The sequence below is a fragment of the Neopelma chrysocephalum genome, unplaced genomic scaffold, assembly GCF_003984885.1.
Source record: "Neopelma chrysocephalum unplaced genomic scaffold, ASM398488v2 Primary Assembly neopelma1_132, whole genome shotgun sequence".
In the NCBI taxonomy this organism is placed as follows: Eukaryota; Metazoa; Chordata; class Aves; order Passeriformes; family Pipridae; genus Neopelma; species Neopelma chrysocephalum.
Genome location: NW_020897794.1, coordinates 2,649,997 through 2,666,875, shown reverse-complemented (window position 1 = coordinate 2,666,875; position 16,879 = coordinate 2,649,997). Strand labels below are relative to the sequence as shown.

General features: G+C 41.4%; 1 protein-coding gene across 1 annotated transcript; it reads left to right on the top strand.

Annotated features, from left to right (window-relative positions):
• Window positions 1-60: 60 nt before the first annotated feature.
• SMTNL2 (smoothelin like 2) lies at window positions 61-16,580 on the top strand. Its single transcript, XM_027698706.1, has 9 exons — window positions 61-493; window positions 4,142-4,229; window positions 4,972-5,217; window positions 5,911-5,964; window positions 7,512-7,587; window positions 9,582-9,752; window positions 10,316-10,433; window positions 11,705-11,856; window positions 13,424-16,580. The coding sequence occupies exons 1-9, from the start codon at window positions 89-91 to the stop codon at window positions 13,548-13,550; spliced, it is 1,437 nt and encodes a 478-aa protein (XP_027554507.1). The 5' UTR covers window positions 61-88; the 3' UTR covers window positions 13,551-16,580.
• The last annotated feature ends 299 nt before the right edge of the window (window positions 16,581-16,879 follow it).

Sequence of the window (16,879 nt, the reverse complement as noted above, 5' to 3'; positions counted from 1 at the left end):
GGCGAGCGGGCGTGTGACGCCGGCGGCTCCCGAGCGCCCGCAGGTGCCGAGTCCCCCCGCCTCCCTGGCCGCGCAGCCTGCGGACACCATGGCCGGCGAGACCGAGGATCCGAACGGCCGGGAGACGCAGACCGTCTGCGACGCCCTGGAGCGCTACGAGGACACGCTGCGGGGCGCCGTCCGGGAGATCCATGTGGACATCCAGCTGTTCAAGCAGGGGGTAGGGCGGCAGGTGGAGGAGGTGCTGCGCCTCGCCAGCCCCCTGGCACACACGGTCTCGGAGCTGCAGCAGGAGAACCGACGCCTGCGGGCGCAGCTGGAGCGCCTGTCTCGGCAGGTGGAGGCCCTGGGCCGGTCGGCGGGGCTGCCGCAGGAGTGGGCGGACGAGGCGGTGGAGAGCCCCCAGGCCGCGGGGGCCGGCTCTCCGGGGCAGGGTTCGGCCGACGGCACGTTCGCCAGCCATGCCAAGCCAGCGGTCCCTGGCAGGAGCCAAGTAAGTGATCACTGCCAAGGAGGCGGCGGGAGGAAGGGAGGGCCAAGAGGGTACACGGATCATGCCAGATTCTGCATTGGCACGGGGGAGCGTTTAGGGACACAGGGTTCCTCTTTTGCAGTGCAGTGTCAGTGGTATTTTGGGAGGTGCTCTGGGAAATGGTCTTGGCTGTGATACCATATGGAGACTTACCTGATTGTGGCACAGTTTGGTCAGACTGGGATCTTGGTTAGCGTAGTAGTAACCTGTCAGTTCAATGTGGTTAGAAGTAAGAAGAGAAGATGGGGCAGTCTCACCTGTCAGTATACATATGTACGTGAATATTTGCGTATCCTTTCTGGACTCGATTCAGAGGGATCTGTGTGCCAGCAATGCAGTTTGCCAGTTGGCGAGCTCACAAAGCACAATAGCATATAGCAGGCAGTAACCTGAACGAGGCTGTGCCCCCACCCATTCTCCCTCCTTCTTCCACCGCTGCCTCCTGAGGTTACATCTGTGCCTCTGAAGGGGTGTGCACTGAGCGAGGCAGCCCCGGCAGCCGTGCATCCTAAAACAGCATCCTGCAGTGAGACAGTTTTGTTTTACAGCCATTGTCCCAGACTGCTGCAGCTTGTCCCTGGCAGCCTCACACAAGCTGTCATGGTCTCCACGACCTAAACTTGCACAAACATACACATTTCTGCCAGTGATAAAACTTCCTTCGGTGTAGTGGAGCATTGTAACTTGGGGCATAGAAACGCCACTTAGTGGGAAGCTCATCTGGTACTGAAATGTTTTATGTCATACTTCTTCTATGTGTCTGTCTCTGCGGGAAGAGTTGAGAGCTCCTGTGCAATCCTTGATGCCAGGAGGGGGCAGCTAGACGGTACATTGTGATTGAGTCACATAAAACTGGAGTACTAGAACCTTGGCTTTCACAGATGACAGCCTATTTTATGTAATCTTGATTAAGCCATGTCTTAAGGGGTTTTTAAGACTGCTGAAGCTTAAAAAAAAATGGTCTGTGGTCTATCTAGGCTTGGGGTTGAAAATGAAAAGCTTGGAAATTAAATTCACTAAACTTTGTAGGAACAAGCAGAGTCTGTATTGCATTCCAGCCCTGTTAATTTCTACTGACTTACAAATGGGGGCATAGGGTTTCCCACATCTGGGCAATTGAAAAGATAAAGCTGCTGCTTGATACGTTGTTCCAACATAATTGTAGCAAATGCTGCCTTTTGGCCCATGTGACAAAGGTAAGCAGCACACCTACAACTTTTTGTTCCCTGGAGCCATCCACATGCTTGTTTGTATTTCAAGGAACAGAAGTGAGCTGAATGACATGGAAGGGACAAGGGATTGTGGTCCCTCACACCATTCCACCTGCTCCATCACCACTGTCTGCATTGCAGTGTGTCAGTTTTCACAGTCTGTGAAAAGTCTTGCATCGGTGTTACGGCAATGTCCAGCTTTGAGTATCGGTCTGCCTTAAAGCACAGTCTGAGGTTCTGTTTGGATTGGAACCTTCCTGTTTTGCTTTGAGAGTTCAGGGAAAATCACTTAAGTACTGACAGTTCTTCAGTGCCCTCCCAACAATTTAGGTTGGAGAAGTTCCCAAGCTGGCATAGCTGACCGAGAGGGAATGTCAGTACTGAGACCTATGGGAGGTGCAGCTAGAGCCGTACAAGCCAAACGCATGCAGTGAAAACGTAATTTTGTGGATCAGGCTCTGATGTGGCTGTGCTGAAATGGTGAAAGAGCAAGCCTTGGTCGCTTGCTCTTGGTCACCCAGATTCTCTGTAATGAACAGTGTTCCTTCAGTTGCTTGCAATTTCTGGTTATAGGATCAAAGCATTTGAAACAGAGTACCATAAATGGCACTATGTCACTATGTATATTTCCATATTTCCAGATATTTCCATGTTTCAAGATAAACAAGTACTTGTGATAAAATTGGTGACACCTCTAGTCTTAGAAAAGACTTCTGTAAGTATGAGATATAAGAAGCAAGTACTACTGACCTGGGAATAGTAGCAAATCAAATGTGTCTTCTGCTTCTGAAAAGATTTATCGGTCAAATTCCTTTTTACTGTGTGGTCGATGCAGCATTAATTGGATACCAGAGATTCTGAGTATCTTCAGTATCTGAAACATTATTTTCTAATATTGCTAGATTATTTTTCAAAGTAATTTAATTTTAAAAAAAAGTGAATCCAGGGAGTTCCAAGCATAGTTCAGAAGTAAGGACACAAATGTCCTTTTAATTCTAATCTGGGCAATTTCTACTATGGTGTCCTCGAAAGCTGCTATACAACAGTCTAAATGCTGGTTTAGGTGGAATTTTAAATGGCCATTAGCCACTCTGATTTGGAGGTGAGTCTTTCTGTTATTTTGATACCAAACCTTAATTTGGCTCTCTAACCAGGCCAGAATCTGAGAGTTGCTTTCACAAATGTGGAAAATAAGAGATGTTTGAAGAATTAATTTCAGATTGGGATCCTGGAGCCATAGCTGCACTACTGAGGATTTAGAAAGGAAAAGGTTTGATCTTTTTTTTTTTTTTTTGTTGATCACATTTTGTATTTTGGCAGGAGCTTTAAACTTATGATATTTCCATAGTTTTTGTGGTTGAGCATGGTGCCTTTGTTAACAGGGAGGACTGAAAATACTGTAAGGGTGTTCTGTTTTAATACTGTCAGAAGTTTCTGTACAATGAGGACAGACTGCTGCAGAGAATCTGCCTGCATTGGTCGCAGCAGCAGAGCGATGAATAGCTGACTGTGAACACCTATGAAGGTCGAAACAAGTATTACCCATTGGTATCTCTCTGTGGTGACCTGATGGCACCCAACAGTTAGTCAGCCTGGGAGTAACTGCATGAGACGTGATGACCTGGGTAGACATAATGAACATTATTAATGATATAATTTACGTGTTCTTGCTTGTAGATGCTGCTTCTTGGGAGCTACGTTTTTTTAACTGAAGTAATCACGTGTCTGTGAAGCAGTTTCTTCTTTCTTTAGTTACTGCAGCCAAAAAATCACATAGTTCCTCATGGTGTTTTGCATGCCTCCCCCCAAACAAACAAACAAAACCACCAAAAGACCTCATACCAAACCCACCAAAAAAAATTCTTGGCTGAGTTTTCTGGAATTATACTGGCAGATGTTATTGGGAAAATTGATGCTTTTTTCAGAAAAAAGGTATCGTTACAGAAGTTACAGATTATAATACAGCTGTAAAGTTCTAGGATTGTATTTACTTTATGTATTGCTTTTACAATGTCTTTTCATAATGTACTTTTTTTCTGCAGCAAATGGAAAAAAATTGCAGAGCATTGTTTCCTGCAATCTCAGTCAATTTCTCCATTATTGTGCAGAGTCTTCTGTTTATCATCTTCACAGTGGATGGTGATACCTTTATCTATCAAAGATAACACCTTGTAGGTACATGGGGTCTGTGAGGACAAGTGTGCCAAGGTTGATACAAGTCCTGCATTGCCAGTGCTCCATTTGCAGCCTTGGCTCTTGGGGTTAGGTAATTGTTCCCTTCTTGTATTGTGGTCACTGACACAAGGAAGGCCTGTTCTTGGCAGATGTTTCTAGATATTGTTCTCACTTTTGCTGCTGTTTGAAATTTAGCTGTCATGTCTGTTGTCTGTTCTGACAGAGTGTGGACCTGGATGACCACCACAAACCTGAGTTTAGAAGAGTTTTTAGTTCTTCCATCATTGAAAATGGGTATCGGTCTTCATCAGGTAGGAACAGGGCATGAAATGACATAGCGCTACTTGTAAAATACCCGATTCTGGCAGGCGTAGAGCAGGTCTCACATGTTGGGAGTGTTAGAATCCACTATGGTTTCAGCATGGATATTGTCCTGTGGCACCAATACTTTACTTCCTAATTAGGAGTTTAATTTTTAGACTTTAACTTAATTGTTAAACATGCACTATGGTGTTTCATGAACTAGAGGCTATTACTGTCACATTATGTTGGACACTAGTGGTAGTAAGGCTTGGTATTCTGGGTGCCATTGTAGCTTTGCATCCCAAAACATCTCGCAAATTACCTGTCCGCTTCCATCATCTTTCAGTTGAGGAAGGACTTACTGTCTGCATTTTAGAGAAAACTGAGTTATACAGTGTTTCATAAAACCATGAAAAGAATAAACATGCTGCCTCCTAGCCCAGGGCAGGAGATGGGGAGTGAGGGCTTCACAGAGGAACAGGAGTAGCTTACCAAATGCAGATACTTGTGTATTAATGATCTAAAGACATTGTTCCTGCTGAGATTCATGTAGAACAAGTACGATCACTGCGAGGATCACTTGCACTAGGGTTGTTTCTGCAGCATAAGTGGTACAATGTTCCACAGGGAGAACAAGGTGGGATAATTTCAAGGACTTGTAAAATAAAGTTGTTGCATGGAAATCGGTTTGTAACTTGTTACAAATCTGCAAACAAATTTACTTCGTCTCTCCTTTTTTTTTTTATTCAGGAAGTCAGGCGAAAGTCTGCCATGAACTGACCTCTTTTCAGATGTCAGACTCCTCTTCCCCTGAAGCCCATGCCCCTGCAGTCGCCCTACAGATGCCCCACCTTCCCGTTACTGCAGTAACCAGGACATCTGAGAAGTTTTCAGGAGAGAACATCTGTTCAACAGGAACAACTAATGCATCTGCTGGCCTCCTGGGACAGAGCAAGAGCAAAAATGCAATGGCAGTAAAAACTTCCAACCAGCCAGGTAAAAGAGACAAAAATAACTTGCTGAAGGTGCATCCCATTTCCTTACTTCAACTGGTGCTGTGAGTATTGTCCTGTGACCTAGTGGTAATTCTGAAACCTTGCTTCTATGGCTATGTATCCCATTGTGAGACACTCCGTTTTGGAATATTGTGGGTCCTAGCTGGAGCTTTAGGCTCTAATGTCGCATCTGCTGAGAATTTTTGCTGCCTAATATATTTGAGTTCTTAGTGAAGCCTATCTTCTAGCCCAGTTACTAAATTCAGTAAGTTACTGAATCTCTTCAACACGCCCAGCTGTTTTGATGAAATTTACAGGAGCTTTTAGTGCTTTGAAACCTGAGGCCCCTTGAGAAGTTAGGCAGATATTTATTTGGCTGACAGGTTCCAATAGTCACTTGGAGGAAGAAATGACTGACAGCAGTCTGACACATATACACAAGTCAGAGTGACTGCAGAATTTCAGTTATACCTAAATTGAGAGTTTAAAAAAAAACCAAACATATTGAAGTCAATCATCCTTGAGCTGTGACACAAATTGGACTATTTATATGGGTCAGAAATTACAGAGGGAAACCAGATAGAATTGCCAGCAAGAGACAGGGATTATTTGCAGATTGTTCTTTTAACTTTTATCTTATTAAAGCTGAGAATGTAGCAAAACTTTCCTTTGTCTTTTTTTTCTGCTGATACAGTGAAGGACTGGAATTCAGTTACGGTGAGAACAGTGGACTCATCTGCCACTGGAGGTGAGTGTTCTATCAATATGCCCTTATGCAACACAAATTGAGAGGGATTCCATGCTCTTTGTCTGGGGGATTGAGATCTGAGCATGTAGTCCTGATTAGTAGGTGCATGGTAATATTAAAATTGCTGACAAGTCTGTGTGCAGACTCATGGAATCATGAAAACTTGTTCCACTGTGTCAGATTCTCAGTCAGTTAGAAGTGAGGGGTACTCATCCTTATTTGTACGTGGATGTACGTGGGTACTGTTAGACAATCTCTGCACTGGAAACCATAGGTACGAGAAAAGTGTGGCAGACAGACAGTTTGTGCCGTCAAGATTTGAGCTGATCAGTTGAAAACTGTGACTGTACACAAGGTAAGGGCACTTGGAAAACAGTGTGCCCATATTGAAGCAAATTCCTTTGAGCAGGATAGAATTGAGTAGTCTCCTTTGTAATATGAATGTGTCAAAGGACATAATGCCTTAAGGATTTCCGATTTCAGTTGAAGCAGATGAGTTGAGCTCTATCCAAAAGTACTTCTGATTGATGTCACCAAATTGTTACTGTCTGCACGATGTGATGGCATTTCACAGTGGTCTCAAGTGTTGGTTTATTTAACAAAAGATGTAGCCAGTCCAGAATAGGCATCACAATCTCCTTATCTTAAAGCGTTTGAGATTTGCATAAATATCTGGCGATTGTTAGTGGTCATGAATTTGTCACGTCTATGTGCTGGCATTTACCAGTGTGTTTTACATGAGAAATGTAGTTGATCTGGATCCCTTCTGTAAGAAGTGGGGAGAGTTCAGCTTTTCCAGAGAGTAATTTGGACAGTGATCAGGCTGGATTGCTTCTAAGATGCCAGTCCTTCTTCTTTGTGTATAGAAGGAGCCTTAAAGAAATAAATTGCTAGCTTATGCAACAAATTTTGGCTTCAGTGTGTAAAACTGGGTGAGACACTCCATTTTTCTGCATTTGTAGGGTACAGCTGGAGTCCAGCGCTGGGCTCTAAGTGCCAAAGTACAAAAGGTAGAAGCTCAGAGGTGGAGGGAGGAAGATGCAAAGTTGTTTTTAAGCCACCTTTACAACTTTTGAATCTGTTCTACCTTACAGACTAAAAAGTTTCCTGGTAGAAATTAGGTAATTTAAATTATGCTCTCAATTATGTCAGACTCCCCAGAACTCCCGATGTCTGCCAGAATGACTTTTGCAAGGTGAGCTGTAGCATCTTTCCTTTTAACTGAAACATCCATGCCCTCCTCTGAGTTCTGCCCAAGGCCCTGAAATGATCTGACCTTCCCAGGGCGGTTTTATCAAAGGCATCCTCTCACCGTCCTTTCTGGTATGTTTACACCACCTGCACTGCAGTACAACAATTTTACAGAGGAATTGAACCCCTGGGGAAAACCCCTCCCCAGCTTATTAGTTCATATGGAAGTTAGAGGCCTGCAGCTTTTCAGTGTGGTGAATAAAAATCAATATGTATGTATCTATCAGGAAATTATTTGAAAGCACACGAGGAAAGTTTCTGCCATAATGCATCTTGTCTCTTCTGCTTTTATATAGAGAATGCCACTTCTGTCACTAAGTCTGTCTCAGCTGTGAGCTATGGGATACAGAGTGGAACCAAAACTGCTGAAAGGTATGTATTTCTCATGACATTTCGTTAGGCCGTTGTGGTCAATATAGTCTCAAGGGACAGGTGTTCCGCTGGCTTGGAGAACAGGTTAGTCCCAGATGCTGTATTTAACCATTAGAAGTATAATTGTACATTAACGTACTTGCCCCATTGTCCTACATTAACCTAGGTAATAGTTTTAATGTGTGTACTATGTCCATCAACATGTAAACCGGCGTATTCCTCTTAACCACTCTTCTACTTTCAGGGAATAACCGATCAATGACTACTGGAATAATCACACTATCTGCACTAAAACCATCCTACTGATGTACATAATAGTTTTCATTCAACACAGCAGTCGCTTGTGTACATACCCTGAGTCTTCTCAGGTGAAACATAGCAGGTATATCTATTGATCGTACTTCTCATGGAAAATCAGCAACCTGCTGTATATATGATCTTGTATGTCTAGTTTCGGGACCATTCGTTCCCCCTAAATCCGTTGCACAACTTGCCCTTTTGTGCCTTTGATTCCTCTATCAGACCCGTATCTTGGTTAATCCTAACACCTTTCTTTTCACGACACATCCGGTAGGCTGTACATCAACATCTCGCCCGTGATCACAGCACTGCATAACCTTAGCACTTTTGGCTCTTTTCTTTAGGGGGCTTCTTCAGGCTGCCCCACCAGTGTACCAAAGAACAGATGAGTTCCTGGTGCTGTATTATAAGCCTGTCAAAGGCTGTGAGCTTTCCTGTGGGCTAAGTGGAACAGAGATGAGAAAGGATAAAATTTTGTAGAGCAGTTTCAAGTAGACCTAATTGTGGATTTCCACATTGTCACAGTCTTAATCAGGAAGACTCTCAGTGCCTGCCAGTAGTGGATTTTTGTTTGGAGGAAGAAGTTGTCAGGTCCTTTGAAAACACTTTTAAAAATACTCAGCTGTGTAGAAATTTGTACTTTGGACTTAATTTTGGAAACCAACATATGACTGCCATCAAATATCCTTGGTTTGGCTAGCCTAGAGTTTAATTTGTAGATAAGTGCCTCGCTGAGGACTACTACACATTCCTGATTAATTCAGAGTTGCAGTTGCTTAGTATAGGATTACATGGTATCACAATTACTCCTGGCATATCCAGGCATCCTCAGCATGCAAATTATCCATCGAGAAAAATGGGAGAGCAACCAGTTTGAATATTTTCAATTGGGCTTGCATCTGCCTTGAAAAAAATCCCAAATTAGGCATTACATTTCTTTTGAGGTGGTTCCAAAATCAGCACTTCCATATCTGAATCATATGCTGAGCATGCAAGAGAACTTGGTGTCATCTCTGACCTCAATCTGTATCAGAAATTAACTAGTGACACTGATGTCTTTGCTCTTTGCCTGTTTCCTCGTCTCTGTCATAGGGAACGTTTCCAAGTGTGACGTGTGACTTACTTTGTTAATGCTGATGAAGCAGTTTAGGGCTCAAATTAATTAGAATGTAATCCTATATTTCTCGATGAAATTACCGGCTTGCAGTCAGTGAAGCAGCAGTGACATGAGCTTAGAATTCTTGCACTATAAGTAAAAATTTCAAAACTACTTCCTGATTTACCCTTCAAGTTCCATTTTTAAAATGTGACTTACTCTCCAGGAAATTTCCAGTTGGAAATTAAAGGGATTTAGTGCTCCCGTGTGGCCACAACTTCTATTTTTCTTTTCTTTTTCTCTTTTTTCTTAAAGCTGTTTTAATTGTTGTTCTGCTCAGTGGTACAAGGTGCTTGTGACTTGTCCAGCTGTGTCTTATTTGTAATAGTACCTTAGAGTCTTCTATACTTAAGTGCTGTTGTGTGTCAATAAAAATTTGACTTTTATTAAAAACGCTTTTGACTCATTCAGGTCCTCTTGAAATGACTCTTTTGAGAAGTTTGGAGTAGGCAGTAGTTGAACCTTTGTGCTGACTCCTGGCACTGCAGAGAGTTACTCTTTTGTTTAACCACATCCTTTTCATGTTCTGTTTCTCCAGTGCCGCTGATGGTTATTGTGAAGTGACCCCCAGCTCTCGCTCCTCTCCTCCCACTGTGCATCGCCCAGTTGAAAGGAAACGGGAACTGGTGCGGTCTCAGACGCTCCCACGGACTTCAGGAACTCAGGCCAGGAAAGCACTTCTTGAGAAATTTGAACGTGATGATGCAAAGTACGTCACACTCCTTGTCTCTAGAATGGTTTGTTAATGGGAAACTGATTTGTTGATTATTACCAGCAGAGTACAGCTGGGTGGGAGGACTCTCTCAATGTAGGATTTTGAGCTAAGGGACAATACAAGGTCACATAAAGCTTCACTGACTTCACAGACTGAGCTCTGGATATTCACAGCTACAGATTCCTCTGGCTTTGGAGTTGTTCAGCTGAAGAAGCAGGTGCCTTTTTTCAGGAAAGAGTTCTGTGACAGCTGCCTTCTCCGTCATTATAAAGAGGCTGGGACTATAGTGACTTCTGTTGCCATTCATTGAGGACCAGAAGTATGGACTCTTCTTTATGCATCATGATGGGAGTATGATTTAAATAGAAGAGGGCCTGGAATCCTGGCTTTAGTGAAATAAAAATTAGTTTTTCTTGCAGGAACAACAAGTTGAAGTTTCAGCAACATGTTTCTCAAATATCACCTGGACAGGGGCTGACCTGTTGCATAGATGTTCCTGACAAGTAGGTTTAAGTTTTTCTAGAATGTAACTTATTCTGGTCTCTGTTAATTTTCAGAGGAAAAGGAGAATCCAGAGCTAAGCTGAAGAGGTCGCTGAGTTTTGGGGTTGCCAGCGCTAGCAGCATTAAACAAATTCTGTTAGACTGGTGTCGCTCAAAAACCATAGGATACAAGGTGAAGATATGCCAGCACTTTCAGCTCTCTCTTTTTTTCCAGGAGAATTTGCCAAAAACATATACTCAAAAAGTGAACATAAAATATGTTACACAATGAGTTAACTTCCTCAGGGTCATCCATTTTTGCATGGGTAACGCAAACATGGTTTGCATGGGCAGCACTTCAAGGCAGTGATTGCATGAGTGAGATTCGGTATGTCTATTAAAGCAATGCATTAGTGTTTTTCTGAAAGCCTACATTTTTGTGCTTATGGACATAGACTTCAGTATACACTCACACTTTTTTTTTTCTTAGTTGCAGGCTGTGATTTTTGTGTTCTCATTATGTATGGAAAGTTCTGAATAACATTTTGCCAGTACATGGAGACTATGGTCATTTTGGTACACAGCTGACCAAAGTACTCTCTATTACCAGTAGATAAGGGAATTTGTAGTAAATGGTTGAGTTTGAATCACACCATGAGCAAATTTTAGTGTAACTAAAATAATACAACGGTTGAGATTTTATTCATTTTACTTGGCCTTAAACTGCAATTGACAAAGCAATTTCCAGGTGAAATAGATTTTTTTTCTAGGTTTATTTGTGTGTGTAGTATGTTCTTCAACATTACTATAAAAGGTTGCATAATTATTGCTGAACTGTACGTTATACTATACATAAGCAGAACTAATGAAAATTACTGTTAATTGCTTACAAAGCTGGGGCTTCGGTTTTATGATGGGAAAGCAGCATGAAACAAGAGCACAAATATGTTTCTTTTCACTGTGGCAGTTGAAAGTAGCAATAAGAATTTGTTTTAAGAATCAGTTTTTGCAGTAGGTGTAATTCTTCCCATATTTCTGCCTATTTGTGTGTAAACAGGCATTGAATTGGGCAAAGCAAGCAAGCATAGTCCTTGTCTAGTGTTATTCACAGCCACAAAATGAACTGTTCTTCAGTTATAAATCCTGGTGCATTGGGCCTGCTCCAGAGCTCACTGATGTTGACAACATTCTTCACAGTATTTTCAGTGGGCTTTGAATCAGGGGCCTTGACTGTGTATCTGCTTTGCATCTGGGTATTTCAGGCAAAAGGCTTTCATTGCTAAGTGCTCTGTTTTTTTCCCAGAATACCCATAATGCAGTGGATAGGGATGGAAAATATAAAGCCTGTACTGTGTTGCTTTTGTTAGTGGGAGAGAAGAATAGAAAACGGCACTGAGCAGAAGCAGCTGCTCTTATTTGTTCCCCCGTGCAATATTAACTTGTTTGTTTTTTTCATCATGACAGCACATTGATCTCCAGAACTTCTCCTCAAGCTGGAATGATGGGATGGCATTCTGTGCTCTTGTGCATTCTTTCTTTCCTGAAGCTTTTGATTATAATAAGCTTGACCCAGCTAATCGCAAGCAGAACTTTGAGCTGGCCTTCACCATGGCTGAGTGAGTACCACATTAGCTCTCTGTGAAATGCTTCCAGTTCAAGTCTAATGCAGTGGGCAGCCCTGGGCAGCAGTGAAGAGTTTAATTACTGTTCTTGTAGAAACTATATCACTAGCTTGCATGTGTCATGCCAAAAAGGATAGAGAAATGCACAGAAGAAACATAGAATGTGTGGGAGACTTCACCTCTATGCATTACTTTGGTTGAACAAGAATGAAGGTTGAATTCGGTGTAGGTAGAGATCAAGGCTGAGAGCTTCTCAATATCTTGACCAAGTGACTGCACTTCTGAAAACGGACAGAGCTAATACCCTCAGACTCATTGTCCTGTTTCTTTTTCATACTGTATAGCATCAAATGCTAACTTGTTTGTTAAAGTCATGATGAGTGCTAACTTCTCAGTCAGAATTAGTAACTTTCTTGAGCTAGCATCAACATGATTCTTAGAGTAAGAACATCTGTATACAGCTGGGTTTGGTATGTTTTTTCCAAATAGTAACAGGCTGTGGGAATACATGGCTGATGCGGTAACTTACAGAACTGGATTTGCTATTTGCCATTCAGAAAAAAGCTTTCAAAATTTTTAGCATAATGCTGTTTCTCCTTATTACAGCCTTCAGCAAAGGAGTTAATTTAGGAATTACAAGGTTTTTTATATGCACACATATATGTATATTTATAAAAAAATTTTGTTGCTTGTCAGTGAGTTGAAAGTGATTGATCTCTAAAGTAAAACTCTAGAACTCTTAAAGGAAAACTGTACTGTTCTACCTCAATGTATGTATAACAGTAAGTATAGGGGAGAACAGAAGACAACATGCACACAACATAAGAAACATTAGGTAAGAAGTATCTACAGAAATTACTATTTATAGCTGTGATTGCCTTTAAACTGTTTTCTTCAAGTGCCAGAAAAGCCTATTCTCTCAGTTATTGCTGTTCAGCCCAGTATGAGCTCTGCTGATCAAATTGCTTCCCGCCTTTGTGATTTTTCATTTAGGCCTCTGCAGGTCTAAATCTGTTCCTTTCTGCTGGTCCAGATTCAGTCAGGCTTCTGCTCTCCAACCTAAGCATCTGAGAGTGATGTCCTAGTCACTCACATCTTTAAGATAAAGAGGTGGTGGAGAACAAACAATTCACAGCCACGTGGGCATTAACTGGCACATCTCATCTCTTCCTGTGTTTTTCCATTCTTTTGGAACTTGCTATATATTAACCAGAAGCTGAGACATGGGCAGACTAATGTGAAATTGGGCTACATGGTAGAGATATCAGGAATGTGAATGGTAGTCAGTGAAAAAAAAAACCCAACCCGTACACGGACTTCAGATCAGATCCCAGTATAGAAGAAGAGAGGGAAAGAACAGGAACATTCCATGCTCACAAAAATAACAATCTCCAACCTGACCTTGCTCATTTCACTGTGAAATGAAAGACTGCTGATAAACCTCAGCGTTTCTTAAATGTTTCAGTGATGCTCAAATCAGAGCAGCAAATGAATCTTGGAAGCAACTACAGGCCTTGTATTTAACTCTTGATTTGCTGTATCTGGTTTATTATTACTACAGGAAAATGGCTCATTGTGACCGTCTGATAGAAGTGGATGACATGCTGATGATGGGTCACAAGCCAGACCCAATGTGTGTCTTCACCTATGTCCAGTCTCTCTACAGCCACCTACGACATTTTGAATAAAAGCATCGACACCTCTCCAGCCAGAAGGGTCAAGTACAGTATGCTAATGGGAAGAATGACATTTTGCAAGTGGAGCACAGTGTTATTTCTTGCTTTTTACTCTCCCTTTGCTTACATTCAGCTGTGTGGCTGGCTGACTGAAGTGTTGCTGAGCAGTGCCTTGAAGTGTCGATCACATCACCATGTATGGAAATAGGTTTGAAAGAGACAAAAAAACATAGGCAAAGGCAAATGCTGTCATTTTGGTGCTGTAGTAGGTTGGATTTTTAATATTTTTATGATTAAAGATCACAGGAAGCTGATTTGCTGCTCCTATCTCTGTAAGGTTGGGAACACAGTTTTATGCAGTGACAAGTAACTCTGCTATGAAGGTGTTTCCTCTTAAAAATGCAGGTAAAACTCCAGAAGATAGCACCTTCACTTCCATTTCTCTGTTGAGCATAGAAAGAAAGAAATAGCAGATGGACAAGGAATATTCCATTTAGCAAATAATAACCTACAGTACTCAACCACTAGGGCAATATTGTCTCTCCTGCAACCCTGCCCCTCTGCCCCAGCACACACGCCCAGAGATCAAACAGGCATTGTTTTGTTCTCTTAAAACATAAAGAGAACAAAACCTCTGGTCTGCTGCCTGTGGTGACAAATAACTACCAAGTTGCACACCAGCGTTTGTCTGTAATGCACACATCTAAAATGATTTGCTTAGAGGCATGTTAAAGCCTCTACTGGCATTCCTGGATTAATTTCTTGATCATGAAGAATGGCAACAGCTGCTCTGTATATGAGATTGTGTGCTTGCATAATTTATGATTACAGGATAGGTGGGAGCTGGCAAGGTACAAACCTCTCTGAACAGTTGGAATAGAAACAAGGCTGCAGTGTGCTTAGACATGGACTCTGGAGGAGAGCAGCTCTCCAGTGTGGATGGGAGTGAACTCTTTACAACTTGTTCGCTCCTCATGCTGACCCAGAGGTAGACAGACAATACACCAAAAAGGTATGAAAGATATAAGTGTCTTGAAATGCCTTGCACTACTTTCAGTTTTCAGTTACATTAGCATTGAAACCACAATACAGTTTGATTATTCCAGATTTACTAGACAAAAGGATCGTGTATCCCTCTTTCTGGCTTTCTTTTTGATAAATCAACAGAGCCTTGTTTTCACAGTGAATGTTAAAATCAAAACCACGAAGAAAGCATACTTTAAAAAAGCCTTTTAAAATTATTTCTTCCCTAAGAACAGGCTCATTAAAAGTAAAAACTGAAAGCCAGAAGCCCTCTGCTCATGCTAGAGAATGTTTTTAACCTGCACTTGTGCCTTTTGTAGATATTTATAAAGATTACTTTGGTTCTGTATTGATGACCATTTATAATAAAATATGTCAAGCGCTCTTCAGATTTGTTGCATCTCTTTAGAATGAAGTGACAGATAACCAGGTCAAATCAGCGAAAACAACACAGAGCTTTTGCTTAGAAGATTTTAGTTCTATTCATGATGCTCTGAATTTCAGTTTTAAAAGTACAGAAGTTCAGTTGCATTTGGAATATGATTTTCGTTCAGTCTCCCTTTCTAGTCAAGTTTACTTCAGAAACCATGAATGAAGCAACCATTTATTAGCAGTCTCAGGAAACAACAACAACAACAAAACCACCAAAAGTGTATTAAGGCAAAGTATAAGTTATCTGCTCTAGGTGTGTATCATCAGGTTCTGTTTAAAGTGTAGCTATGCTGTTGCTGTGACACTGTGGCAACTGTTTGAGAGACTTAAATACACAATAATATAAGGATCTGAAAGATACTTAATCAAATTAGCAGGATCCTTGGTATTGTAAATCTCACAGCTTTCATGAAAGTGGACAGAGATTGGGTGGGCTGTTCATATTAGTCATGTAACTGCCATTGTCTTCAGTTTTTTACTTTGTCTTGAACAGCCATAATTCTGAGGAGTGAGTGTGCACCTGGAACTCTACCAAATGCCCCGTAAGGCTAAACACACTGTACTTATGGTTTGGAGAAGTTTGGATTAAGCATGATGAGAAATTTGTCCATGGCTGTCACCCGCAATACACCTATTTACATTCTCACAGCAGAATACTTTTTATTGACATAGCTACCACAAGAGGGGCAATACTGGCTTTATACATCGCATTTCTTCACAGTCCCAGGGCATGGATGATTTTACTGTGTGATATGAGTGCTAAAGTTACAGGTAAGTGCTTGGCCAATTTAGGCCTAGTAGCATGTAATTATATAAAGGAAGTTTTAGACAGTAAAATTATTGCCAATTCACCAGGGTGAATTTACACCCCTTCTGTAATTTAGCTTGTTTTCACAGCTACCCGGAAGGTCTTTGTACAGGTTTTCTAAAGTCATCCCACTTCAAAGAGGTGGTGGTAAAGATACTTGGTACTTGCCAGCAAACTGATTGCAGGAAAGTGGAAAACTGTAAGCTGAATTTAACTTTTAGTGTTTCATGTGTAAGAAGATGAGGGAGATAGTGCTATGACGTAATTTTAGAAAAACTTACAGCTTTGTGCATTAAGAGATCTGATCTATATGAATAACCTCGACTACTTGACTGTCTGATTAAATTGAAATTAAAGTATATAATGTATGCCCCAATGGATTTTTCAGTATTTTTATTATTTAAAAAGATGCAGAGAGCATGTATGTATATATGACAGTTAACGTGTTTAGCATGAGTGATAAAGAAAATAAGTTGGCATAGTATATATTTTACACAAATGGACTATTTCTTAGCTTTTCTAGTGTTTCTGCACTGTATCTAAAAGTGTCTAAGGTTGTTTATTGGCAACTTGATCCTGCTTTTAAAGGCTAGATTAGTTTGTTCTGTGCAATATTTTCAAGATAATGTCAGCAGAGGCATCATCTACTTTTTAAGATTATGTTTGCGTACAGCTTCCCACAGCAGGAAAGTCCTCCTCTTTGAAAGTATAATAATTGGATGGATGCCTTTCATCACTTTTCCCTTTGTGTGACACTTGCAATGAAGTGTTTAAACATATGTTCAAACTCCTGCATACATGCAATTAGTTCTAAAACTAGCCTACAAGGTTCAACCTGTGTCATTAATTTAAACCTGGCCTGGTTTACAGGGATAGTTTTAAAATGTCCAGAATAAAAGATGGGATTGCTTTGCATCAGGTGCATTTAAAAGCCACTTTCAGTTATAAAGTAGCTCTGTGTCTAGATAAAGCCTCAGTCGAGTTAACTTAGGGTCACAGAATAGTTTGGGCTGGAAGGAACTGATCACTGTGGTGGTCATCTAGTCCAAGTCCCCCCCTACAATAAGCAGGGACATCC